General features: G+C 37.5%; 1 protein-coding gene across 1 annotated transcript; it reads right to left on the bottom strand.

Moving 5' to 3' along the window:
* Positions 1 to 417: 417 nt before the first annotated feature.
* On the bottom strand, positions 418 to 14886 carry LOC148348181 (retinol dehydrogenase 12-like). Its single transcript, XM_088322244.1, has 7 exons — positions 14726 to 14886; positions 14314 to 14429; positions 8484 to 8639; positions 6886 to 6990; positions 3551 to 3760; positions 751 to 943; positions 418 to 662 (listed from the first exon to the last, which is right to left on the bottom strand). The coding sequence occupies exons 1-7, from the start codon at positions 14737 to 14739 to the stop codon at positions 560 to 562; spliced, it is 897 nt and encodes a 298-aa protein (XP_088178370.1). The 5' UTR covers positions 14740 to 14886; the 3' UTR covers positions 418 to 559.
* Between the last annotated feature and the right edge of the window lie 12151 nt (positions 14887 to 27037).

The following is a 27037-nucleotide window of genomic DNA, read 5'->3' as shown; positions in this document are numbered from 1 at the left end:
TATGGAAATAAGCCTGTAGAATTACTACAAAACAAAAAATAGAACCAGAAGTAATACTACAAAACGACACGACTTAAAAATGACCGAACATTCTATTTTACTTAATATTTGAGTGTTTCAAAACCAATTTGATGAAACCAATTCATTAACAAGCAAATATAAAAAGTTAGAACATTTGGAGGTCTGCGTGTATTTCAATTTAAAAAAAGAAAACATTGGATCAGTCTCCAGCATCAGCCGCTTGGCTAACTTTTTTTTAACCTAATGTGGCCTGCGACTCCAAATACTTGCCCAACGCTTCTTAAAAACAAACTTTTTAATGAATCAAATTTAAAAAACAACATTTGCAAAGAAAAGCATTTAAAGAGTGAATGATAATTCCTTAATCAAATCCACAAAGAAGCAATAATCAAAACATAACTTGTTCTTATATTTATTAATTCCATACAATAGATGCAAACAATCAGTGCAAAGTGGTAACAACACTCAGAGCAGCGATCTGACAATATTAAAAAGAAAAAAAAATGATTTGCTAGCGTATTTGTACGTTTTCTAGAAATTAATCCCAGGTGATGTTTAGCATCCGACAGCTCAGCTCCCACAATTTTTGCGCCAGTTCTTCGTCCTCGCCGGCCGCCGAAGACTTTGCCGCTGCACAATCGCTGCAAGTAGATCGTAGGCGTTAGTTGGGACAGACCACGCTCACTTTGCAAAAAAAGGTATGCCTGGCCACGCCTACTTTGGACTCACCTGTAATAGCCGCCGCTTTCCTGTGCAAGCGCGGGCTCCACGGCGCAATAGAGGGTGGTGCGAGCCCCCTGTACCGACGTCTTGGTGAAGGGGCTTATAAGCTTCATAAAGAATTGCTGTGGCCCATTCAGGTGGCGCCATAAATCTGTCTGGACCACGCCCGGATGCAGAGAGTACGCCGTCACGCCCGTACCTGCCCAAGATTGGTCAAGACGACAGTGTTCTGTTGTTAATAGGTAAAACACCTTTCAAAAACCAGGGTTGGCACACTTTTTTTATGGCCAAATTCAAGCAATTTTAAACGACTTTCAAAGTCAATTTTCCAATTTCTCCAGTACCATTCAAAGAAAGAATCCGGTGTTAATCATGTATTTTGCAAAAACAAACGCATCTGCGAGTTACATATGGGATTTTTAATCTTGCATGTTCATTTTTCAAGACATGATTTTTAGATCTTAAAGAGATTGCAAATGCATTTCTTTACGACACAAATCTCTTCCTATGTAGGTTTTGGGTAAAAAAAATAAATAAAAATACCGTAAATTCCCGACTATAAGCCGCTACTTTTCCCCCAAACTTTCAACCCTGCGGCTTATTCAGTGATGCGGCCAATTTATGTAATTTTTCTTACAGCCGCCAGCGACGCTCGAGTACAAAAGGTAAGATTTAGACCGGTGGAATATATGCGCCGAGGAAGACTGCAACTTCTTGGCTTGTGCATAAATTAAATTAACGTAAACATACCCTCATCATGCAAAATGCAAAAAGAAAGGCACATCAAAAAATCCACCATCACCAACGGGTTCCGAAAAGCCGGTCTGCTGCGTGACGGAGATGAGGGCACAGAATCAGGAGTGAATGAGAGTTTCAGCGACAGTGAGAGCGTGAGCGAGGCTGTGGGAGCGTGGGATGACAAAGTTTATATTCTTCAGTTCTAAGGAGGAAGATGAGGACGGTTTACCGTGATTTTTACAAGTACGGTATGTTTTTTTAACATACCCGTTTACTGTGTTTGCGAGCGTGTTGCTACCATTACTGCCCTGTAACAGGCACCGTTTGGGATGAAAGTTATATTATCATTAAAGCTTTGAAAACTCTCTCGGTGTACCGTCTTTGTAAATATGTGTAACCATGTATAATATGTATCTGCAACTGTATATTTTTGTTATGTATTTATTTTAGAGACTTATTCTGATATGTTTGCACGGGCGAATGAAAAAGAAGGGGCGGAACAAACGCGGGGTGACGGGAAGTGGGATAAAGGTGAGACCTGTTTGTGGACGCGGCGGACAATATATATTTTCCCACCCTTACCTTTGGAAATATACACTTTTTTCATTGGATTACTTTCAACGGGACCCGGACTCTGCAGGTCTGCATCAAACCTTAAGTACCGGTATTATTTTACGTTCATTTTGCCGGCTGTGATTTTTGGACTGTGTACTTTAATGAAGGACATTGCGTTTCAATCGCGGTCCTTAAAGTCGAGTTTGGGTGAATTTTGTGTTACAATTTTTAATGTGGGCGCATCCAGCTTATATACAGGTGCGGTTTGTGTAAGTACAAAATCGGTTTTCCTCTTAAAATGTGGTGGGTGCGGCTTATAAATGCTACAGTCATTTTTTGCATGGTCCATGATAAATGTCCATAATTGACACGTAATCCTGACACGAATACACATTTCATAGAGTCCTTTTACGGTGTAGCATGCACCTGTCCTCTTGGGCGCGACCAGTAGGTGGCGATGACGCTTCCTAGAACAATGCCATACAATCGAATGCCAGCTGCTGTTCATGATGAGGGAAGGAGAAATGCAATGGCAACATTCAGCCGCCAGAGAGCAAAATCGGCGAAATTTTTAAGCAGACTGAATGAGAAACATGGCAACAATTTCAAGCATTTACGAGCACTTCAACCAAATTCAAGCACTTTAAGGCTTGAAAACACAATATTAAAAATTAAGAATCGAAGGATTTCAAGCACCTGTACGAACACTCTATTAGATCAGAAAGATTTGCTATTAGTGGTACCCCAACGTTTATTTTCTTTCATCTGATTCGTCTGATGAATTGACAAAAAAAGAATTGGGTACGACCCGTAGGTTGGCCATGATGATGCATAAGACAATGCCATAAAAACGAATGACGCTGCCGCTAATTACAAGGGAAAAAGAAATGCAATGGCAAAGCTAAGCCACCAGAGAACAGTGTCAGCATCCTTTTAAAGCGGGCTTGTTGTGAAACAGGGCAACTATTTCAAGCTTTTACAAGCACAGATGTTGGCAAGTTTTTAAATGGACTTTTTTACAAAATATGCATAAATAAAGTGCCAAACAGGACTGCGTGTTCAAGTTAAGGTTTTCAAAACAAGAGTCTGGCCAACCTTGCAGGGATTTAACAAGGGGGTGCGTGAAGTTGGCAAGGTTTTAAATTTGGTTTCAAACAAAATCTTAATAAGTAAAGTGCCATAACAGGATTACGGTTTCAAGTAAGGGTTTTCAAAATAAAGGTCTGGCCAGCCATGCAGGCATTTGGCAAGGGAGCGCGTGAAGTTATCAAAATTTTAATTTGGGTTTCAGACAAAATCATTGTAAATAAAGTCTCAAAACAGGATAATGGTTTCAATTTAGCGTTTTCAAAAAAAAACAAAAGAGTCTGGCCAAACTTGCAGGCTTTTAACAAGTGAGTGCGTGAAGTTGGCAAGGGTTTGAATTGGGTATCAAACAAAATCTTTGTAGATAAAGAGCCAAAACATGATTATGGTTTTCGGTTAGGGTTTTCAAAATAAGGGTTTGGCATACCTTGCAGGCGTTTAGCAAGAGTGCGCGTGAAAAGCACATTAGCCAGCTTGCTCTGCGCATAGGCTCGGTTCTTGTCATAAGCACGTTCGCTATTGATGTCGTCCAAGTTGATGGAGCCCCAGGAGTGAGCCATGGAGGACACAGTCACCACTCTGGCCGGCGCTGAGCGCTTCAGGAGATCCAGCAAGAGGTACGTCAGCAGGAAGTGGCCTAAGAGGAAAGAAGTAGGGTTTCAAAACAGGAAAAAGGCTTCAAAAACATACTGGAATTTTGTCTTTACCGATTGAGGCAGGTTTTTTTTTGTTCAGGTTCTAGTTTCAAAGATAGTTAAAATGTTAAATTGGGGGTTTAAGACAGGAGCAAGGTTCGCTGGAATTCTAAAATCACCAACGTATGGTTTTGTAGTTCAGGTTCTGGTTCCAAGATGGGATAGGATCGTCTTATTGGGGTTTTAAGTAGGGAGCAAGGGTACCAATAAGTGCTGGCAGTTTTACTTGGGGTATAGTCAGGTCTACAGTTTCAAATTTGCCAGGATAAGCCGTATACATCTCTGTTATGGTTTCCAAAAGCATTCCTAAATATAAATTAGCTTTCCAAAAATTCAGGTTTTTAAATTAAGGGGTTTAAGTTAGCCTTTTAAACATGAGTTATTATCTCAGAGTAAGATTTCAAGGAGAGAATAACGTTTCAAAGTAGGGTTTATAGAAAGGATAAAGCGTTTATTGCTGGGTTTTGGTATCAAAGACGATCTAAATAGAATTATCTTTTAAAATAAATTGGGCTTTTTAATTAAAGTTTCAAATCAGCCGTTCAGGTATTGTGTTTCAGAATGCGGCTTCAGAATGAGAATAATGCTTGTTAAGTTGGGTTCACAGCAAAGACAAGGAGTTTGTTGCTAGGTTATGGTTTCGAATTAGAATTTAGCTCCTAAAATATAGTGGGGTTTTGATTTATGGTTTCAAATTAGCCTTAAAATAAGGGTTATCTTTTCATAGTAAGGTTTGAAGGAGATGATTATATTTCAAAGCTGGGTTTAAAATCAAGGAAAGGGGGTTTATTGTTGGGTGCCGTTTAAAAATAGTCTCTAAATACATTTTAGAATAATATATAAGGGTTTTAAAGTAGGCTTTCAAATCTTTCTTAAAAACAAGCTCTTGTTTCATAATAATGATTCAAGGAGAAAATAACAATTTAAAGGTTCAAGCAAGTAAATTGTATTTTAAATGGGATTGAATAGGCAAAGAATAAGGTTTCAAATGGGTATGTGTATGACATATCAAAATGGTTGAAAGCCACTTGAGACTTCAGATGAACAAATACCTTGAATAGGGTCTCAAACCTAGGTTGAGTTCAGAAGCCAGTGTTTGTTAGATCCTCAAGACCAACTTAGTGTTCACTTACACCAAATTCATTTAAATCTGCGTACATTTAAAGCTTGGGTAGAAGTTTAGAGGTAGGGTTTGGAGTCAAGCCTGGCTTAGTGAAAGCGCCATTAAAAAACTTATTTGAGGGAAACCTTTTTGCGCATTCCGGCTAAAAATAAAGAGGTCGACCAATTGTCGGCACCAAAATTTGGGAATTTGACGGATATAGTTATCAGGGCATTTATTTATTTGAAAAGTCGATTACTGAGCACATTCATGAGCAACTACGGGCAGCACGGCGGCGCAGTGGTTAGCGCGTGTGTGGCACAGTTCTGAGGTCATGAGATCAAACCTCCTGTGGAGTTTGCATGTTCTCCCCGTGCTTGTGTGGATTTCCCCCCACATTCCAAAAACATGCATGTCAATTGAATTGGCCGGTCCAAATTGTCCCTACGTCTGAATGGGCGATTGAGTTGTCCGTCTCTGTGTGCCCTGCGACTAGCTGGCAGCCAGTTCAGGGTGTCCCCTGCCCACTGCCCGAAGATAGCAGGGATGGGCTCCAGCACCCCCACAACCCTACTGAGGATAAGTGGTGCGGATAATGGATAGATGGATGAGCAACTACAGAGCCTTTCTCTCCCTCTCCTGCCTTCTGTCTCTGAGGTTACCCAACTCGCTTCAGCTAGAACAACTGTTCTTAATCTGTATCATGTGTTTACTAAGAAATATTGATTGGTGTGATTAAAGCAAAAAAGCAATGGTTATTCATACAGTATGATGAGTTTAAGACATGTTTATGCGAACGTCACCAACACTGAAGGCAACACAATGTAGCCAAATCCCCAAAATTCCCAACCACGACTAGTTGTAAAGAAGTAGGCTTTATATAGTGTACTATAGTAGCCTTATGGTAATGCATGTTTATTGTACGTAGTTGGTAACTGATTGTCTTATCAGAGCACCATTGTTTCATTGGATTTCCCCTTGTAGTCAAATGTTTGAATTTAATTTAAAATCTGACTCCCCTGACTACTATTTACAAAGGAAAACACACTTTAAACCTATTGTCAGGGTTGGGTAGGGTTACTTTAACTTGATTACTTTTGGAATACTCCAATACCAAATATGCTAATAAAAGACAAAAGAAACTAATTATGAATAAAATTACTAAATTTTGTGCAGGCTTGGGGAGTAACGGAATACATGGAACGGCAAAAATGATGTTGGCAAGCTGTTTAGATTTTCATTTTGTTTCCGTCGCATTTTATGTTAGTTTTGCCGGAGATCAAAGAGATCAAAGCCAGGAGAGAAAGCTTACCACGTGTTGTGAGTCATAATTTGATTCATATTTAGTTTCTTTTCTCCTTTATTAGCATATTTGGTATTGGAGTAATCCAAAAGTAATTGAAAGTAATCAAGTTAAAGTAACCCTACCTAACCCTGCCTATTGTGTTGTGTGGCTTTGGGAGACTACAGAGGAATACCACATTTGGTCGTGTGAAAGTGAAAAATTAGTCATGTTAGTTGTGTTGAAATTCTCATTTGTTTACTGTAAAATGTTTCAGAGCACTATTATAGTTTTGTTTGAATTACTAACAAATATCCTTTGTTTCTTTTTGTATTAATACAAATTTCTTACGTCAATTTTTAGCTTTTACAGCAAATGAATATCGGCTCCAAATATCAGTTATCGACCTCCTCTTTATACAAATAATCTGCATCGGCCCTAAAAAAAAAAACAAATCGGTCAATCCTTCAGGTAAAAAAATATGACGCAAGCGGAAAGGAATCAAGTTATAGAAGCCTTGGACAAAGTCCCACACTGTTGTGCAACCTAATAATGTGCTAGAGATATGCTAAAATTCAAAATTTAATCTTAAATGATGTAACTGGCTGATTGTTACCTTCCAACATTTTGTGGCTGTTCTGACTTTCATGTCATCATTTACAAACAATTTTGTTGACGTTTACCAAAGTGATTGACGCCGATCTGCATCTCAAAACCGTCGGCAGTTTTGCCGTAGGGACACACCATCACACCGGCGTTGTTGATCAAGATATTCAGCTGGGACTCCCCTAAAATTACAAATAGAAATCAGGCGTAAAAGGGGATCAGCTGTTCAAGATCAGTTGGAAACAGAGGGTGCCACCAGACTGTACTTGCCTAAGACACACCACAGGTGCCCCTATGACCCTAGGAGTTAAGAGATCTATCACTAAAATACAGAAAACAAATATTGGGCTATGTCGGCCTGTATCATGTTTCAGTGATCTGCAGGAGGCACCAGACACACTTGCATCCATTCACCTTGGGGATATTGCACAAAACCAAGATAAGGAGATATCCCTGGATATATTTGGTTATTTTGGCTAAATTTAGCCGCAAGTAACCCTAAAACCAACCAAAATCCCAACCCTAATCCTAACTCTAAACCTAATGCTTGCTTGGCCCCCTAATCTTGAAGGTGTGCTGGCTTAACTGGCAATCGAACCCAAAACCCTGTGTGTGAAAGTTACAGATCTTACCTGCTGAGCTACCAAAGATGTGAATTGGCCAAGGCAATTTTTAGTTCCAACCAAAACCCCAACTCGGGCTTAACATGGGTCAAGGGCTAAATAGGTGAAAAGGGTGAGGAGGAAAATATGTTCCGGTCGACCCAAACTGATTGTGTGATCTGCAGGAGGGATGGGCACCAGGCTGTACTTGCCAATGACACACGACAGGAAACGGTGCTCATATGACCCTATTGGGTAAGGAATCCAACCAAATAATAATTAAAAAAAAAATCATGCTTTATGATATCTGGATTTTTCTTTTTAGATTATCTCTCACAGTGGCCATGCACCTACGATGAAAATTTCAGACCCCTCCATGATTTCTAAGTGGGAGAAATATCAAAATAGTGGGGTGTTCAAATACTCATTTCCTTTCCCGTATATATTTGTAGTAGTCTGTTCAGCTCTTTGAGACTTCTTGTGATAAAGAGCTATACAAATAAACTTGACTATATGAAAGATCGAAAATAAAAATGAAAAAAAAAAAATCATGAAATGGATATGAAATAAAAATGTACTTATTATCATTAACAATTGTAGTAAACATTGTTCAAAAGGTTATAAGGCAAAGAGCCCCAGAATGAACAGGTAATAAAACCTTTTAAAGATTAAAAAGGACAATATTTAAATGGGCATATAGTTGCCTTTGTTGCATTGGCCGGGATCAAACCTGCATAGCAACCAAAAATGCTTCCACTCAAGCACTGAAGGCAAATACAAATTGAATCTAGTGTTGGGCACTAGAGTAAGATTGATGAATGGAAGTCTGCAAATACAGCTTTGAGGGGGACAGCTTTGGTGACATACAGTGGACATATTTAAAACTGCCGCTAATTTGATTGACGTTGCTCCCCCATTCAAAAAGATTTCTGCTCAAATCACCACAATTCACTTAGGTCACCCACTTAGACATCAGAACAGCAAATTTTGCAAAAAAGCTGAGATTTTCAGGCCTGATTAAGTATAAAGATAAGCAAATGGGAATCAGTATGCATCCCCGGGGGCCGACTGACCTGTGTTGATGGCCTCCGCAAACTCTCGGATGGATTTGCTGTCGGCGAGGTCCAGTTTCATGCACACAACGTTCTCGTTGAGGGAGCGATCCTTCACCTCTTTGATGGCCGTCTGCGCTTTCTCCATGTCCCTGCACGCCATGATCACTCTGGCCCCTGGTGCACACAAAATATATGTGTGAAGTAGCAAGAAAACAATTCCAACATATTTTTAGGATTTACAGTGGCTTGCGAAACTATTCGGCCCCCTCGAACTTTGTGACCTTTTGCCACATTTCAGACTTCAAACATTAAGATATAAACCTGTAATTTATTGTGAAGCATCAACAAGAAGTGGGACACAATCATGAAGGGGAACACACTATTGGATTTTTTTTTTTAACAAATAAACGAAAAAGTAGGCATGATTGTGTCCCAATTATTGTTGATGCTTCACAAGAAATAATAGTTTTATATCTTCATGTTTGAAGTCTGAAATGTGGCAAAAGGTCACAAAGTTCAAGGAGGCCAAATAGTTTTGCAAGCCACTGTATATAAAAACGCATTTCGAAAAGAGTCAAAGATTTTTGCATTTTAATACATTCATCCAGCCGAATTTACACAAGGGCGCCCTCACGAAAAAAAAAGCACATTGAATTGTTTCTTAAATGTAAACTTTTTTTATGAAACAAAATTTCAATTGCTTTGACTGTCACAATTTAGATTACTTATTAAAAAAATGGAAAAAGTAAAAAAATATATATATGCTTTTGGTCAGGTTGTTCAGTTGAATTATTAAACAATGGCGTAATCTAGTGTCGATGTGACGAAGTCACAATTTAGATGATAAAAACACGGATGAGGTAAAATATTTGTGCATCTTGATTAGGTTGTTTGGGCCAAATAATGTATTAGACAAGTGCACACTATGTTTTTATCGTTTTTCGTATTAGTCAAACAAAATTGTATTCAAAATTCGACTATTCACAACTTGGGTGTTAAAAAAATGGAAGCGGTCAAAGATTTGTGCATTTGATGAAATTGTCCAGTTGAACTATTACACAAGAACGCTATCTAGCGGTGACGTCAAGTCAAATCATTTTTATTTGTTTGGCCCTTAATCACCGAGTCTCAAAGGGCTTCACAGGTTATTACACAGACTATATTTCGTAACAAACTAAGTGTTTAACTAAATAAATAACTTCATATTAAGGGTTCATACAACAACATTTTAATCATTTTAATCTTAGATGCTTAAAAATCGGGAAAGGCCAAAAATTTGTGCATTTTGATTAGGTCGAACTGTTACACAAGCGCGTCCTCTAGTGGCAACCTTACGAAATGAACACGTTAAAGGTCGTTTCTTGAATGTTGCATTTAATCCATATTTTTAGAATGTATAAGAACATTTTGATCACAATCCGACTATTCACAACTCGGATGTAAAAAACATAGAAAAGGTCAAAGAAGTGTATTTCTTATGTATGAAAAAAAACATTCAAGCATTTCTAAAACAATTTTTTTTTTAAATTACAATTCGCTACCTAAATTACATTTAAAAATTGGGGTCAAATATTTGTGCAGGTTGCTTAGTCGAATTATGCGTGGGTTGTGATCAGGAAACAAACTGGTTGAATGATATTGTTTTGCTGCTTAAATTAATACAAGGTTAATATTTTCTAAAGATTTCTAATACAACACTTTGTTAAAAATTCAAATTTTCAAAACATAAATTATATCAAAAGTGGAAATGGTCAAACATATGTGCATTTTAGCAAGGTTGTTTGGTCGAATTATTCCAAAAGTGACGCTTCCTAGCGATGGCATCAGGACACGAAAACGTTAAATGATAGTGTTTTTTTCCACTGAGTTAAAGGGAAAAAAAATAGATTATTTTTATTATTTCCCAAACAACATTTTAATCACAGTTCAACTTTCCACTTAGTTTGTTACGAAATGTAAAGTTGTGTGCATTTTGACGAGGTCATCGAGTCGACCTATTACCAAAGGGCGTCCTCAGTGGAAACCTTAAGAAATTAACAAGATGAATGATATATACTCTATTCCGTTTTTACCTACGTCAGCATGAACTAGTTTTAATATTATGACCCGCTTAGAGTTCGGAAACCACTGCACAAATAAGAATACACAATACAGTTACTAAACAAATACTCATATTTATTTTCCATCAATTGTTCCTGAGTGCACTCTGAATTTATCTTGATTTTGTAACTTTGTAATAATTGTCCGCACCTCAGAGGCATAAGCGAGCTAAGCGGCTGCTTAGGGCCCTGCAACCACTACGGGGCCCCCAAAAGTGGTTGATTTATTTTTGATGCCAACACTGTTACTTTGTGTGTCTACTCAAAAATACTTCTATAGAAATACAACTACAAAAAACTAAATATCAAATATAGTGCTAAAAAACAGGGACCTCATATAATTCTGCTTTCATTTTGAAAAAAAAAAGTATAGAATTACTACAAAAACACTTTTACAGTAATACTATAATACAGTATACTACTACAGAATTATTTACTCCAAAAATAACACAAAAAGACAGTTATATTACAAAAATACCAAACGAATATGACACAAATGCTACTATGAAAATACTGCAAAAATACCACGACATAATACTATGATATAAAAACTACTAGAAATATTACTACTACAAGAGATTTACGACAGAAATACGATAAATTACACCTATAGTAATACTACAAAAAACTCCTATGGAAATATCACAAAAATACAACAAAAATAAAACTACAGTAACATCGTACTACAAAAATAGAACAGATATAGTACAAAAATACTATGAAAACCACCAAAAAACGACAGAAACACTGTAAAAAAACAACAGAAACACTGCAAAAAACGACAAACACTGTAAAAAAACTACAGAAACTGAAAAAAAAAAAAAAAAACACGACAAAATACGGCAAAAGACAAAAAACAACAAACTTAAAAAAAATCAGACTTTAGATAAACTGATACACCAAAGAAAAAAAACAATTTAATAAAACTAATCCATTTAAAAAAAGTACAACATGTCACATGCGGCCCCGGACTTCAAATAGTTGCCCACCCCTGGAGTAGAACATGAAATGAGTTCTACTAGGTATGCAAATTAACAAGTAATGGGGGGGCACCAAATCCAAGTTTGCCAATAAGGTGCCCCATGAAGGCTCAGGCTGGTCCTGCCTCAACTGCATTGCTTCTCTCCAGACCTATTATTTCAAAGTCCAGGGATTGCTGTTCATCTTAGAAATTCCCCATTTCACTTAACTGACTTCAGCACATATTTAAGCAATAAACAAACTGAAGGCTAAATCTCAATATATCATGCAAACTATTTCACTGGCACATTTCTAAGTGTCACTGCTCCATTGAATCAGTCACTTCTCAAAGTGAAGCAAGGCACACCAGAGTCAATTGAACATGCAAGGCCAAAAGATTTTTATTCGCTGAAAAGCAGATAATAAGGGAGTGAAAAGCCATAAACATGCGTGGGTTGATTCACTTTAGCAAAATTAATGATATCCAAATGTTCTCCATGTTACACAAGCTACAGCCTAATCATTAATTGTTCTCCATTGTGCATTGTTTTGATTTTTTCAACTGTTCTTTCGAATGGTCACACTGTGGCACTTGTATCCAGATGATGTCATCATCATTTTCCTAGTCATCAGGCTGCCAAGCACTTTGGTCGATAGACTTGCCCGGGTATGCAGCCAGACGACTGGCAGTAGTTTCTGTGATGGCACCGTATCACCGTAGTGGGTCAAAGAAAACCATCTCATTACGGCAAAACCGTAGTACTTGGCAGGTATGCATACATATATATACATATACACACACTTATATGCGCCCAGGAAGACTGCAACTTCACTAAAACTGGCCGCATGCGAAAGGCAACTTTTTCGCAAGTCTGCCAGTGGATCCTGACATGGGTCAGCATCAAAAAATCCACCATCACCAACGGGTTCCGAAAAGCCGGTGTTATGCCAAGAAATGCATCCCTGCCGAGAATTGCATCCCCTGTCGCTGGAGCGCGGACACATCATTCCCGCTACTACAACCACTTTTACCTCGTTTTATCTCACTTTTAGGGAATGTAATGGCAAACATACAGGACTGTCTCAGAAAATTCGAATATTGTGATAAAGTTCTTTATTTTCTGTAATGCAATTAAAAAAACAAAAATGTCATACATTCTGGATTCATTACACATCAACTGAACTATTTCAAGCCTTTTATTATTTTAATATTGCTGAATTTGGCTTACAGCTTAAGAAAACTCAAAAATCCTATCTCAAAATATTAGAATATCATAAAAAAGTATACAAGTAGGCTATTCAACTAATCACCTGAATCATCTAATTAACTCGAAACACCTTGCGAGGGTTTCCTGAGCCTTAAAAACACTCAGCTTGGTTCAGTAAACTAAATCCCAAGTATGGGGAAGACTGCTGATCTGACTGCTGTCCAGAGGACCATCATTGATACCCTCCTGATGGAGGGTAAGACACAAAAAGAAATTTCTCAAAGAGCAGGCTGTTCACAGAGTGCAGTTTCAAAGCATATCCACAAAAAGTCTGTTGGAAGGGAAAAATGTGGCCGGAAACGCTGCACAACCAAGAGAATTGACCGCAGCCTTAACAAAATTGTGAAGAAGAGCCGCTTCCAGAATTTGGGGGAGCTTCAAAGACAGTGGGCTGAAGCTGGAGTCCAGGTATCAAAAGCCACAGTTCACAGACGTGTCCGGGAAATGGGCTACAATAGCCGTATTCCCATGGTCAAGCCACTTCTGAACTCAAGACAACGGAAGAAGCGTCTGACTTGGGCTATGGAGAAGAAGCACTGGACAGTTGCAGAGTGGTCCAAAGTCCTCTTTTCAGACGAAAGCAAGTTTTGCATTTCATTTGGAAGTCAAGGCGCCAGAGTCTGGAGAAAGGCTGGAGAGGAGCAAAATCCAAGTTGCTTGAAATCCAGTGTGAAGTTCCCACAGTCAGCAATGGTTTGGGGAGCCATGTCAGCTGCTGGTGTTGGTCCACTGTGTTTCATCAAGTCCAGAGTAAATGCAACTGTGTACCGAGAGATTTTAGAGCACTACATGCTTCCATCTGCTGAAAAGCTCTATGGAGATGAGGATTTCATTTTCCAGCATGATCTGGCACCTGCCCACAGTGCCAAAACCACCAGTAACTGGTGCACTGACCATGGCATCACTGTCCTTGATTGGCCTGCTAATTCCCCTGACCTGAAACCCATCGAGAATTTGTGGGGTATAGTTAAGAAGAAGATGAAAGACACCAGACCTACAAATGCAAATGAGCTGAAGGCCGCTATCGAAGCATCCTGGGCATCAATAACACCTCAGCAATGCCACAGGCTGATTGACTCCATGCCACGCTGGATTGATGCAGTAATCCGTGCAAAAGGATTCCCAACCAAGTACTGAGTGCATCAATGGACATTTTCAAATGTTTGATTTAGTTTTGCTGTTATAAAATTATTTTTTTACTTGGTCTGAGGAAGTATTCTAATATTTTGAGATAGGATTTTTGAGTTTTTTTCAGCTGTAAGCCAAAATCAGCAATATTCAAATAATAAAAGGCTTGAAATAGTTCAGTTGATGTGTAATGAATCCAGAATGTATGACATTTTTGTTTTTTTTAATTGCATTACAGAAAATAAAGAACTTTATCACAATATTCTAATTTTCTGAGACAGTCCGTATACATAAAAAACATTTGACACGTAATCGCACCTAATATCATGGCCGCCTAAATTCAGCAGGTCTCAGCAAAACCAGCCTAGGTGTGTTTGATTTCTCGACACTGACCTCTCGTGGCCAGGTCGGCTGCAGTTTCCTTGCCTATGCCGGTGTTGGCGCCGGTGATAAGAACAGTTTTGCCCTCCAGCCGAACGTCGCTGGCCCAAGGTGCGCGGAACAAGTTCCTGTACAACAAAAACAAAAAAAAACCGAAAAAAAAAGATTCTTACACAACAAACGATTTGAGCAATCACAAGTGACTCAACCGGCCCAGTGGCTTTGGCGTCACACACTAGAAAACTTGTGAAACGGTCTTACAAACTACTTTTAAAACTCAACAATATCATTTTTTGTTGTAACCATGCAGAAAAAAAAATCACGATTGACCCCCAAACCGTGATTTTCTCGCTTGCAAACACAAAACAACAAATGATGCTTAGATTTTCTTCCTAAATCGTCATTAGCAAGTTTTAACTCTTACCTTATAGACTGCATGTCCAATTTTACTTAATCTTACCGAAAAACAAAACAATTCTCCAAACCAGTGGCCAAACTCTTGTTAAAACGCCCTCATCAACTTTAAACGCCAAAACCCGCGACGTAGGGCTGTGGTCCTTAAAATTGAGCGATTGAGATTTGAGCCAATGTGCGAAGGAGTAGACGCCCATACTCCAAGCTAATTGGTTAACAGAGATTACGGCCACAACCCTGCTTGGAATTACGTTCCATTTGAGGCGCGCGTCATGCCGCGTCATATTTTTCCGGGAAAAATGTTTTGAAAAAACTTTAAATTCAAACTTATTCTTGTATAATGAGTGTTTTAGAATTCACAACTGCCTCAAATGGCGACCATTTCAATCATGGATTCATATTTGTTTTAAATAGATTGTGTAAAAAGCAACGTAATTTGCTGACTTCTTGTTTAGCCAATTGGCATTAGGCTTTAACACCAATTGATAAACGTGATTGGTTAGAATGGGCCATAGTATCCGCCCTTGTTTTGAGTGCGTTCGATTTGCAACACATTGTGTGCCGTAATAGTTCTTTGGCTTTTCTCTGGTAAATTGAACGAATACAAACTCAAACGTTAAAAGTTATGATACTAAACATTAAAGAATACATATTTTATTATATAGTTGCCTGCAGAGTCTCTGTTTCATATATTATAAAGTCCCGAAAAAATACATACTCTTGCAGGCCTTGTGGCTGCATGTGTTGACGTGTCCAGCAGAGAGAAGCAAACACCAACAAACAAGATTTCTTTTACGTCTATTGACAGAATAACCAGCATTTAGTCGAGTTTTTCTTTCTTTAGAATCTAACAGGCGGCCCGCGGGCCGGATCAGGCCCACTAAGGGATTGAATCCGGCCCGTGAGACAATGCTGAGGGAAGCACAAGAGAAAAACAAGCTGCATGTTGAAATATGTCCACTTGATGTGGCCAAAGCCAGCTGCCTCTCACAAACACTGTACTTGTATTTACCCCCCCTTCTCTCTCTCTCTCTCTCTCTCTCTCTCTCTCTCTCTCTCTCTCTCTCTCTTCCTCTGTTTTCTCTCACTCTCCATCTCTCCCTTTCACTTTCTCTTTTTCTCTTTCTTTGATCTTTTTTGTCTTTCTCTGTGTCTTTTTACCTTATTATTCTATCTCTTCCCTTTTCCTTTTCTCTCCCTCTCTTCTCTCTTTCTCCCTCTTTCTCTTGCTTTCCCCTTCTCTTTTTATCTCCTTCTCGCTTTCTAATTCTCTGTGTATTTCTTTCTTTCTCTCTACCTCCCCCTCTCTCACTAGTTCTCTTTTTATCTCTTTTGTTTCTCACATTCTCTTTCTTTCTCTCTCTCTTCTCTCTCTCTTTATTTCTCCCTTTCTCTTTCTGTTTGTCCCACCCTCTCTCTTTTTCATTCTCTTTAACCTACTAGTCCGGCCCCCGAGAGAATATTTGGTCTTTCGTGTGGCCCCCGGGTTAAAATGAGTTTGACACCCCTGCTTTAGATCAAGTGTTTACTCTCTACCTTGCTCTCTATTTTGGTAAATCAATAAAGGTTTTTAAAATGTTCGTCATAATGACATTTTTGAGATTTTCCTTGCACTAATATAGGTTTCAGATCAGGGAATTGTGCCATTTGAGATTTCTTGTGATTAAGGGCTACACAAAGGATTTGACTTTGTATTGCATTTTGTTTGTTTTTTGTTTAGTTTGATGCAAGTAAATATATTTATTTCATTGAGACATGGGTTTATTTTGTGAACAAAAGGTTATCTGGAAGAGGAAACTTTGCAGCTGGTTGCACGTCAGCAAACAGCGACTTCCTATTTTTTTGCTTAACCAGTCAGAAAAGCGAGTGCATGTATACGTGTGCATTGTGGGGTAGCAACACATGTGGGAGAGTAAAGTCTGGCCTTGTGAAATCACCCTGGAATGGTTATTTCAACATGTGCAAAAGTATAGAAACAAGCAGGTTAACATAAATAAGGAAATATACAAGAACAGAGTAGATGGTACAAAAAAAAAATCAGGAAAAATGTGATTATTGTCAATTATAACTTTAATATTGGGTCACCTGTAAATGCAATCAGACTTGATTTAAACTCTTGCGGTGGCGCCACATTAGAGAATTCCCAAAGGCCCCAAAACAATAGAACAGTGGAAGAATGCGCTATATAAACCACAAGAACAATTCATAATCAAAAAATAGAACGTCACAGTTTCTTATTTTGGATCAGAGAGGAAGTAAAAGACAAATAGACAAACCATGTCCTGCAAGCAACGCCTTGCATATGATGTGCGTGTGTATGGAGAGGAAAATGTAATCACTTGCTAGTGTATGCCACAGCACTAGGGGGCACTCCAACACCTGAACCATGCTGCTACTACAGTTGACCCCCGGAATATGACACAAATCCCTTCTGAAGTGGGGATCACAAAATGAATTTGCTGTATAAAGGGGAAAGAAATCGATGATTACTAGATCCTGGTATCTCAGTTAAAAACATCAAAATAATAATACGGTTTAGAGTAAGTACTACTTATGTGTAAAATAGGTCCATATGACTAAATAACATTATAAACAAACATACATGTAAAAGAAAAAATGACACTTTATTTACCTGGTGTATAGTTACTTGAGCTGGTCTAGTGAACTAACAGGTGGATGAAGAGGGGTAGAGGACACAGCAGGTTAAAGTAAAAAAATGATTTGAAACCTTCAACTTGTGAGGATTTTCATGCTCTTAGAAGATTTACTTGCTTTAATCACCTCATCATTTGTAATAATAGTCCAGCTCGTCGATTTGTTACAGCCACATAACTTAGTGTAGCCATTTGTGTGCCTTCTTTGAATTTTTTTGTTATCTTAAGCTTTGTTTCCAAGTTTATCGTATTTTGCTTTTCCCTTTAGCATCACTGCAAGTTTTGAGACCTATAGCAAATAACTACAGTACAAAAGATACAGTATTGTACTGCCAGCTTGCAAATTCTTTATGAAACTGACGAGATTCTGTACTGAATGGTGAGAGAAAAAGACATTGTGGGAGGTAGTTCAGGCAATAGTGTATCGGCAATCTCATGATGCCGTGACGTGGACCAATAGCATACAAATATTTGATATGACATCTCCCAATAGCGGACATGCATCTTAAGAGATGTAACTCGCTATACGCACCAAACCTACGGCGTTTTTGTGATTGCAAAATAGTTTGTGGATGCTTTATAGAGGGGTAAAAAGGGTAAAACTTACTTACTCTATACCATAAAGTGAATATAGATAGATAGATAGATAGATAGATAGATAGATAGATAGATAGATAGATAGATAGATAGATAGATAGATAGATAGATAGATAGATAGATAGATAGATAGATAGATAGATAGATAGATAGATGGATAGATGGATAGATGGATAGATGGATAGATAGATTCATCCCTGCAGGGAAATTCACAATATGTCTTAAGGCGAGGTATCCCGGGCAGAGGTAAGATCTTGAGCCCAAACCAACCTAACCTCTCTCTCTCTCATACACACACACACACACACATTATATATATATATATATATATATATATATATATATATATATATATATATATATATATATATATATATATATATATATATATATATATATATATATATATATATATATATATATATATATATATATATATATATATATATATATATAGTGGTTAGTGCGTGTGCGTCACAGTTCTAAGGTCTTGGGAACCTCCTGTGTGGGTTTAAATCCAGCTACCGGACTTACTGTGCGGAGTTTGTATGTTCTCCACCTGCTTGCGTGGGTTTCCTCTGGGCACTCCGGTTTCCTCCCACATTCCAAAGACATGCATTTCAGGTGGATTGGCCGGTCCAAATTGTCCCTAGGTGTGAATGAGCGAGCGAGTTGTCTGTCCCTGTGTGCCCTGCGATTGGCTGGCAACCAGTTCAGGGTGTCCCCTGCCCACTGCCCGATGATTGCTAGGATGGGCTCCAGCACCCCCGCGACCCTACTGAGGATAAGCGGTGCAGCTAATGGATGGATGGATGGATATATATATATATATATATATATATATATATATATATATATATATATATATATATATATATATATATATATATATATATATATATATAGTTCGCAATGGTTAGCGTGTGTGCGGCACAGTTCTGAGGTCATGAGTTCGAATCTTCCTGTGTGCTGTTTGCATGTTCTCCCCGCGCTTGTGTTGGTTTCCTCCGGGAACTACAGTTTCCTCCCACATTCCAATAAAAGGCTTTGTATATATATATATATATATATATATATATATATATATATATATATATATATATATATATATATATATATATATATATATATATATATATATTTAATTTATACATACATACATACATAAATATATATTTAATTTATACATACATACATACATAAATATATATAAAATATTGTTGTAAAACTTTTCATTTTTTTACAAAAACACAGGCTCTCATTTGATATGAGAAATCACCATTCCTCCCATATAAAATGCAAAATTTTAGGTTTGCTTCAGTCTCGGTCCATCAAATCAAGTGAAATGGTCGGGTTCGGGCTGGGTCAGGCTTTAATACCCAGAGGCCTGGGTAGGTTCGGGCTGGACTTTTTTTTAACCTGAAATCTCTGGGGTCTACTGTATTACTATTAAACACATTAATATGAACACTTGCTTTATTAACTGAGCTTACAGGACATTAAATCTAGTGAGCATGTACCGCCACAAAGGTCAGCAGAGATCAAAAGTCAAGCTTCCAGAAAAACAGGAAATTCAGAGACATGTTTATATTTCAAGCAAAGGTCGCGTCCCTTTTTGGACCGACGATAAACATCGTCACAATCGGCAGTCATCTTTCACGCTACGCTAACTTCAGACGGGAATAGTGGCGCCCCGTGTTAGGATGTCATTCCTTGTACTGTACACATACACCAACCCACACAAAGCACATACACTAATGGCTTTCTGATAACAATCACATCATTATCGTCCGAGTACATAGGTACACACATTGAAGCGTTTAGGTCTGACTCGTTTTCCCAGGGAATATCCCCTTACAAGTTGAAAATGACTTTTGGTGGGGTGTTGAAATCCTCGTTGGATACATATTAGCATGATATATGAAGGAAAACAGCTGCTAATATGTTTATCCAAGATTTATTTTACACATGAATACATTTTTTTGATATAAGTCTAAGGCAGTACTTCTCAGTACTCCTCAATTATTTTCTGTCATTGCCTGGAAATGCCAATGTGAAATGTAATGATTTTACTTTTAGACTATTTTAATAAATGTTATTCAAAATGGAAGACATTAAATGCCAAATTGCTTTTTTGCGATTTAAGATTGTTTTTGGTTTATTTTGTAATTATATTTTCAAACTATAAAACGCTGTTCTACTATAAATATAATTGGTAAACATTAAGTTAACTAAAAACGGGTTTGTTTTTCTTTTGTTTTTATGTTTTCCTCAAAGTATTCCATCTCTTCCAAAGCCTTTTATGTTCAATTTCTTAATAAAAAAATCCAAATTGACACAAGATGCTTTGTTATATAAAAAAATATTGGATTTGATTTGATTCCCATTCAGCCAGGGATCAAATCAGGCCTTCAGTGCCGTCTGTGGACCAGAGCAGGGTTCTGGCATCCTTTATTCCGTCTTCTTGATGATAATAAGGGTCCAGTTGAGCTTGACCAGAACTCTTCTGTATGATCGAGGGGATTATAAATATTCATGAATTGTAAATAACGGATCGGGGGGATATTTGCACTAGCAAATGCTAATTTCTATGTGATTATGCATCAGTTTAGTCAGTTTAATGAGTTTGATACGATATACATTTGTATAAAGTTGCGTCTGGAGCTTTGTTTTAGTTTTTCTCATCTTGCATTTCTCTCACAAGTGTCTATGAATAGCCTCATAGTTGTCTTAGTGTTGCCTGGTGACCAAAACGGGAAATGTGTTTCAAGCTGACCTATTGGGGGCTCAGATTGAATGTGCCCAACAAAAGAACTGACCTAGTGGAAGGGGCCTCATGTTAGGTTTCAAGGATCTGGGCCGAAATTCGAGCATGAGGATGTTCATTAATATTCCTGTCAGGTCCCAGATGCTTCACATTGCCAAGGAAGCCAGGAAACAATTTACATCTTCCACTTTTCCTGTGTCGATTGTTACATTCAATGCTCAGCAAATTACTGATTGACTAACCAACCAAATACCTTGGAATGATAACCATCTAACAGAATAACTGACAAAAAAATCAAACGTTTGCTTCTGACAAAATGGGCAAACAACCAAAAGCAAATTACAAGAGCGGCCGTTTAGCACCTAACAAGCTGATCAACAAACCGATGTACAAAAAACTAATTGACTGACTAAACAGGAGATTAAAAATTGACTGACAACCAAACAATCACGTGTCAACAACTTATGAACTAACTTACAAACAAGCCCAAAGATAAATAGAAGACCAAACAGCAACCAACCAATCAACCCCACTAAATGAACAAGCAGTGATCGGCACGATACTTTGAAAAAGTAATCAGTTCTATTTGCCCACTACTTCTCCAAAAAGGAACGGAATTAGTAACGGAGTTACTCTATAGTAAAAGTAACTAATTACCAGGGAAAGTACGTAACTATTTCGGCTTCTTTAAAAAGAGGTATTTGAGTCAGTTGAATAGAGAAGACCCTAGGTGTGAAATAGTGTGTGAATGGTCGTATGTCTTTGTGTGCCCTACGACTGTCAGGCAACCAGAAAATGGATGGGTGGATGGAATAGAAAAGAACATACAAATAGTTGTGTTATAGATCCTTGTAATATTTATTGCACCCCACCAGCAGTATATTTTTACTACCATTTAAGAGCAACAAAAAGAAACAGTAAACAATTTAATCAAATAACACATATATATATACAATCAGCAGTAAACAATATACGGTAAAGTAAGTTTAAGAAATTAAATCTAACTCAAATGGTCCGTTGTAGAGATGGTGATTACGACTCTTTTTAGAGAAGCAGCTTTTTTGGCTTGGCTCACTAAAAATGTCGTCTCTTTCAGCTCCCAAATGGCGCTTCAGGTTGTTTTTGTTGTTTAATCCATATATAACCATTTATTATGTACTATTATGAATGAATTACAAAGGGAAAACAAATAAAGCAAATTTAGTACTTAAATGTTAACACTGAAAATCAAAGGATACATAAATTAAAATATTTATAAATGCACAAAGAGAGGTAAAACACAAAACAATTGTAACCTTTTTTAAACTCAAGAAATCCAAAATCAGCACATAATCCCTGTAAAAATGCATTTAGACCAATCACAAGTGAAAAATAGGGCCTCCAAAGGAACCGGCTCTTGATTGGACAGTAGCTGGCCCCCACTTCCAAGAAACGGCTCATAGATCTGTCTTGTTTGCGAACTACACGAATCGGGTGCTGTCCAAACTAATTCGCCTTTTTGTTCGGCACATTAGTAAATACTATTTTCAAAATCGCTATTTAACTATGTGATAGTCACTATTTTGAATGGTTGCATGATCCGAAAAGACTTGACATAAACAACTCGGCAAGAGCAAGAAACTGCGCCAATGAAAACCCCGTCAGGTGTGTCAGGGGGAACACGCAGCCGTTGGCGTGATGCAGCCAAGGTAACGCACCGCTTTTGACTGTCAGTAATGGTGATGGCGGAAAAAGTAATTAGATTACCCCTTTACTGAAAAACATAATGCCATTACTTAATGACCTTTTTTATACCGCACAACACTAAAAACAACTATCTGACCATCTAACCAACCACACTTACTGAACAATTAACCAACCCCACTAACTGAACAACTAAATGACCAAAACAACAAACCCCAATAACTGAACAATTAACTGACCAACCGACCAACCCCACAAACTGAGCAACTAACTTACCAACCAACCAACGCCACTTACTGAACAAATAACCCACTAACTTAAAAAACAACCAGCCAACCAACCAACCAACCAACCAACCAACCAACAAACAACCGCCAAACTATCCCACTAATAGAACAACTAGCTGAACTACCAACCAACCAACTGCCAAACTTCCCCACTAGTTGGAAAAACTAACTGACCAACTGACCAACCAACCAGGCAAATTGACCCAAACAACTTTGTGGACAAATTTATTAGCTAAAGTTTGAACGTTTCTCAACCCTGTTAGTATGAAGCTAGCAAACAGTTGAGTTGAAAGTTTTCTCTCTCTAGCAAGCAGCAAGCAACTTTTTAATATGTCCTGGCTGAGGATTACAATGGTCTCTTGGCCGGTGTTCTGACCTTGAGCCGCCACGCGCTACTTAGATTGGAAGCCGCTTTGGGCCAGGCGCTAAATGCACTTGTGTGGACTTACGAGCTTTGTTGAATGAGTGGCGTTTAGCAGGAAGCGGCGCCCGTAATCCCAACAAATTGTTATGAGTGCAAGCTGCAACCCGCGCTCATTTGTTTAGCAAGCAGAAACTTATTCGCTACGCCGCAAACACTGCGAACCTCCCCAAAATTCGAAATCAAATTAAAACCCTTCTTTATCACCTACATTTTAAACTGCTATATGTGTACACAAAAAAAAGTCTTTTCCATTATTGTTTTTTTCCCATATTTTTATGTTGCCCCTTAGTTGACAATGAATAAACAAAGTTACTCAGTACTTCAGAATTTTATCACAAAAATATTAAATACTCGTCTAAAATAGTACTATTTTATTGAGAATAAAAATGACTATTTTTGCACTGTCATATTTCTGCTCATTATTTTTTGTATTATTTATTATGATAGAAAAACATAAATGGATAATAAGAACCATGGAGAATCTCCAGGTCATTATTTTCCAAAGAAGAAAAGAGTTCTGTTTTTGCTACGGTTAAAATCATTTTTTAAATGTCATCTCTAGTTCATCAAAAAAGCTAAGAAAAATAAAAAAATGAACAAATAATAAATTAAAAAAAAAAACAAGAAGGATAAATGAACAATCAAGTATACAAATATATTTTCAAAAAATGGCTAAATGAAAATAGATGAATTAATAAATAAATACATAGAAACATTCAAATTGAATTAAAGTAAATTCTAAAAAATAAAAACATTAATTAAGATGGATAAATAAATTAATACAACCAAGCCTACCTGGCGATATCAATTGATTTTTAAATAAAAAAAGACGATCATATATTTGAAAATTCTTGTTTTTAACTGTTTATTTACTTGTTTGTTTTTTTCATAACTATTTATTTAGCCGGTAAAAACAAGAATAACTGATCTAAGTCCATATAGGGTTTGTTGCCTACTAGTGGTGCAAAAAACACAAAACAACACATTGATTTGAATAAAAGAACTATCATACCAATATTTATTTTTATAAATGTTCATAGGTCGAGACATTGTTATTTCTTTTACATAGCGGAATCCATTTACGTGGTAGTCGCCACCATGTTTGTCTGGCATCTTGCTGCTAGGCTGTGCTCATTAGGACAGCTTTACATTTGCATTAGACAATACAGTGCCAGAAAGCGGTCAAATATTATACAATTGCCCTTTAAAATTTTCTCTAAAAGCTAAATAATTGGAAAGGACAGAAGTTCTCCTTAAGGCCAGAGATGCAAATCACTAGGAAACTAAAAACAATGACGTAGTTGATTGTAAACAGAAGAATCTGATATGTGGTTTGCATCAAATCAAATCTTACAAAAGCTCTCGTGTGAGTTCAACTCGGATCCTCTTTTTGCAATTTTGTTTGTCTTCCTTTGATAAATTAACAAGCATCTGTCGTTTGTTCTTTTCTTTTGTCGTTTGTGGGCACTATTGATGTCCCGAAACCCGATTTGACGCCAATACAGTATTTGTAGCCGTAAAATTTATAACAATTTAGCAACAACACTTTGTCCACAATGTGCTGCTTAAACCTTTAACCTATGAACTTCAGAGGCCCCTATTTAGTGTACCTGAATATTTGCGAGATTATCATCTTGGTGTTCCTGACGACTATATCTGTCAAAGCTGCTCAAATGTTATTTGAAACCAGCTGTATTCAGAGAGAACACACTTGCACTATGTATGCTGGCTAAATTGCGCTCAGTTCTTGTTGTTCCGTCTCAATCAACACCTCAATTAGCATGTTTATATTTGGACTAGAACTGATGGAGCCTTGCGAGTTTATTTTGACAACATTCATAAACACAAACCCAACACACACACACACACACGTAAAACCAAGCTACTAGCCTAGCTAAGCTAATGAGCTCATAAGTACTGCTGAACAGATCAATCGTTTTTGTGTACACACCCAAATGCATTGATGCAAAATCAAACTAGGGTCCTGGCTTAGCTAAGCTAATAAGGTGACACTACTGAACAGTGCAAATTTCAACATATGGTAAACACTCATCTACATAGGTACAAGAGAAAGCTAATTAGCTTAGATAAGCTAATACTTAACATGGAAGCCAGGCTTAGTGCAACTGCCAAGCTAAAAATGCTAAAAAGTTCATACACAAGCCCAAACTTAATAAAAAGAAAGCTGAGAAGCTATAATGCTAAATACACACACACACACACACACACACACACACACACACACACACACACACACACACACACACACACACACACACAGGAAGCAGATATAAAGCCAGGCTTAGCCAAGGTAGCACGCTACTAATGCTACAAAGTTCATCGCTGCAACTGTGTAAATAAAATATGATGTAAATAATAAAATAATAGCCAGCAAAGCTAGCAAGTTAAGAACACTAAAAAGTTTATGGTCGCGACTATGTAAATGGAAACACAAACTGATGTAAAACCAAACTAACTGCTAAGCTAATAAGCTCGTACTGCTGAATAGATAAATTGTCGGAATTGTGTAGACACTCACATGCAAAACCCAGCAACTGGCTTAGCTGAGCTAATAAGCTAACACTGCTGAACAGGTCAATTGTCGAGATGTGGTGAATATTCACGGACATGAATGCAAAAGCAAGCTAATAGCTTAGCTATGTCAATAAGCTAACACTGCTAAAAAACTCAGAAAAGCAGCAGATTTAAAGCCAGGCTTAGCTAAGCTTTCAAGCTAATAATGCTAGAAACGTCATCATAGCAATTGTATAAAAACAACCTAATAAATATGCAAATACAAAAAAAGTTCATTTTGGTGACTGTGTAAACACAAACACAGACTGTTGTTAATCCAAACAAACAGCTAAGCCAAAAAGTAAGTACTGCTGAACAGATCAATCGTTGCAATTGTGTAAACACCCAAACACATCGGTGCAAAACCAGGCCACTGGCGTGGATAAGCTAATAAGTTAACGCTGCTGAACCGCTCAATTGTCGACATAGGGTAAACACCCATCCACAAAGATACAAGAGAAAGCTAATAGCTTAGCTTGGCCAATAAGCTAATAATGCTAAAAAGTTCCATTAAGTAAGAAAAACCAAACACTAGCAGCAGATTTAAAGCCAGGCTTAGCCAAGCTATCAGGCTAATAATGCTAGAAACTTCATCATAGCAATAGTGTAAACAGAAAATGATGTAAAAAAAATAAAACAGGCAAAAGTAAGCTAGGAGCTCATTTAGGCCAATAGATTATTAATGCTAAAAAGCGGATACTTCCATTAGGTAAGGAACATCTAACACTTAAGCCAGTCTTAGCCCAGCTAGCAAGCTAGAAATGCTAGAAGGCTCATAGTAACGACTAATACTAACTGATGTAAAACCAGGCTAACAGCTCACCGAAGCTTGCAAGCTAATAATGCTAAAAAAAGTTTCTCGTTCCAAGTGTGTAAACACTCACATATTTAAATTAAACACAAGCTAATAGTTAAATCAATAAGCTAATAATTCTAAAAAGCTAATTGTTGCAAACACGAACTGATTAAAACCACATCAATAGTTTAGCCACGCTAATAAGCCAATAATGCTAAAACGTAAGGAAAGAAATCACACAAACAGCATATGTACAGCCTGGCTCAGCTAAGCTAATTAGCTAATTATGCTTACCAGCTCATCCCGCATCTGAGTAAACACACAGATATGCTGATCTCAAACCAAGCTAACAGTTTATCGTAGCAAATGTGTTAACACACAAACCAAGATATGAGTTTAGTTAAGCTGTCAAGCTCATGATGCCAAAAATGTTTTATAAATATTGTGTAAACAAACTCATACACTAAATGAGGTAAAATCTACATAGCTTAAAGAGTTAGCTAATACAGTATGTGCACTTTATGTTATTTAAATTGCAAA

The sequence above is a fragment of the Urocampus carinirostris genome, chromosome 18 (genome assembly GCF_059441175.1).
Source record: "Urocampus carinirostris isolate Australia breed hairy pipefish chromosome 18, RoL_Ucar_1.0, whole genome shotgun sequence".
In the NCBI taxonomy this organism is placed as follows: domain Eukaryota; kingdom Metazoa; phylum Chordata; class Actinopteri; order Syngnathiformes; family Syngnathidae; genus Urocampus; species Urocampus carinirostris.
This window is presented reverse-complemented; position numbering and strand designations above follow the sequence as displayed.